Source organism: Papaver somniferum, unplaced genomic scaffold (genome assembly GCF_003573695.1).
Source record: "Papaver somniferum cultivar HN1 unplaced genomic scaffold, ASM357369v1 unplaced-scaffold_7995, whole genome shotgun sequence".
Lineage (NCBI taxonomy): Eukaryota > Viridiplantae > Streptophyta > Magnoliopsida > Ranunculales > Papaveraceae > Papaver > Papaver somniferum.
Genome location: NW_020650965.1, coordinates 1 through 2,158, shown reverse-complemented (window position 1 = coordinate 2,158; position 2,158 = coordinate 1). Strand labels below are relative to the sequence as shown.

The window sequence follows — 2,158 nt, the reverse complement described above, 5'->3', positions numbered from 1 at the left end:
AGAAATCATAAAAGATATTTTTCCTAATTTGAACAGAAAATTAAAAGTTTAAACAGAAAGACAGGGATTAAAATTTGTTGGTATTTTTTTTAGGTTATAATAGTTTAGTACCACATCGTCACACTTGATGAATTGAAAAGGGAATCAGTTTTTCTTGGCCGAGTTGCTTCACTTGTCAAAATAACAAAACCTTAAAAGCAAGAAAACAAGGCCAGAATCTCCATTCAGAAGGGTTCCGAAAGCAACTCCAAAAAACAAGAATAATAAAAGAACCATAAAGGGAAAGCTTTTTTGCTGTAATTATTCCTATACCAACAGGAATATCTCAACTGTACAACCCCATGAAGTCAAGGACACCTTCACCCTGACTCTTAACTTAATTCACAAGACAATCGACCCCAAAAATGGTCTTTCCTTTCTCCCTACTTTGAGGTCACCTCATATGTATAAACTGACATGGTCAGAAGAACAAACAAGAAAATAAATCATAGAAAATTAAAAATAAACTGTGTTGAGAACAAGAAACAACAGATGCTGAAATCAAACATGTCTTCCCAAAATGTTGCTGAAATAGTGTTTTTCGATTTAGAAACAACGGTACCGAGAAAAGCAGGAGCGAGGATTTGGGTCTTGGAATTTGGTGCTATAGTCGTTTGTCCACAGAAGCTTGAAGAATTAGAGAGTTATTGTACACTGATAAGACCCACAGACTTATCGGTGGTTAACCTCAAATCTGGAAGAGTTGATGGAATCACACGTGGGGCTGTTAGAACCGCTCCCAAGTTTGAAGATGTCGCTGACAGGATATTTGGTCTGCTAGATGGTAAAGTTTGGGCAGGGCATAACATCCACAGATTTGACTGTCCACGCATTAGAGAAGCTTTTGTTGCCATTGGACGTGCCCCTCCAGTACCTGTCGGAACGATCGACTCTTTAGGAATTCTGGCCCAGAAATTTGGCAGGAGAGCTGGAAATATGAAGGTAACAACAACCCTAATCATTAAAAAACGAAATGATACAACATCATTTAGAATATTAAAAATGCTTTTACCGACAGTTCCATTATATCGGATAATCTAAAGGTGAAGCAGGAATTACTTTCCGCCATGGTAATCCCATCAAACTACGTTGTAGGTTACAAGAGTAACCTTGTGTCATGGTTTAAGTCAATTTAACTGGAAAACGAAATGGACTAGTATATGTATAAACATGAATTATAGATCTTTTTATCTTCTCATTCATTTTCCTTTTTATGTTGATGTGCTCTAATGGGCATTCTAGTTTGTTTAAGATGATGGAACACTAAATGATTACAAAATTCGCAAATTAATGAACAAGTGGTTCTTTCTTTTTCACATGGCAACCCTAGCGGCTTATTTTGGATTGGGAGAGCAAAAGCACAGGTAATGTTTTTACTACTAACTTTCATGACAGATAGGAAACTCAACAGAGAGCCAACACTAATCTTTGTTTTTAAATTGCCTAACAGGAGCTTGGATGATGTTCAAATGAATTTGGAGGTTCTTAAGCACTGTGCAACTGTATTATTCCTGGTACTTAATGCATAGCACAACTACTAATGCTCACTTCTATTGCAGCAAAAAAGTAGACTGGTATTTTATCCGTTCCAACCTATTTTGTTCTGAATTTCTAACATATGGGGTTTATATATCATCAGGAATCGAGTCTACCGGATATATTGGGTTGTCCCAGTCAGGGGTCTCCAACAGTTGCCACAAGGAGTAGAACCAACGGGAGGTTAAGATCATATGGAGGAGAAACAAGTAGAAAATCTCCACCTATTCCTAGCCTTGGATACCATAGAGTACTACCTTATGCACGAAACACTATTGTACAGGTTTGAATCTTCTACAACTTCCTTTTAACTATACAGCATTTTAAGATAAGAAAACTAATCATTTTTAATATTTACCAGATGACAGACAACCAGATCGATATTCTCTGCAAGGCCGGGTAATGGACACCATTAGATAGACAACTTCCTAATAAACCAATCTCAATCAGGGTTGGAATGAAGAAAGAAGCAAACTAAAAACTAAGGTTTCAACTTTGAAACTGGTGATGGAAAATAGAATTTTCCTAATCTACCTAGGTGGCATAAAGCCTGTTCGTACAGTCACTACTAACTCAAGGACTC

The 2,158-nt window shown here is 37.0% G+C and overlaps 2 protein-coding genes across 2 annotated transcripts; both read left to right on the top strand.

Moving 5' to 3' along the window:
• Positions 1-498: 498 nt before the first annotated feature.
• Positions 499-1,334, top strand: LOC113344776 (protein NEN4-like). The gene has a single exon (XM_026588693.1). It carries the CDS (start codon positions 532-534, stop codon positions 1,078-1,080), a length of 549 nt encoding a protein of 182 aa, XP_026444478.1. The 5' UTR covers positions 499-531; the 3' UTR covers positions 1,081-1,334.
• On the top strand, positions 894-2,146 carry LOC113344778 (protein NEN4-like). The gene is made up of 5 exons (XM_026588694.1): positions 894-981; positions 1,282-1,403; positions 1,490-1,553; positions 1,679-1,858; positions 1,937-2,146. Exons 2-5 carry the CDS (start codon positions 1,330-1,332, stop codon positions 1,976-1,978), a joined length of 360 nt encoding a protein of 119 aa, XP_026444479.1. The 5' UTR covers positions 894-981; positions 1,282-1,329; the 3' UTR covers positions 1,979-2,146.
• The last annotated feature ends 12 nt before the right edge of the window (positions 2,147-2,158 follow it).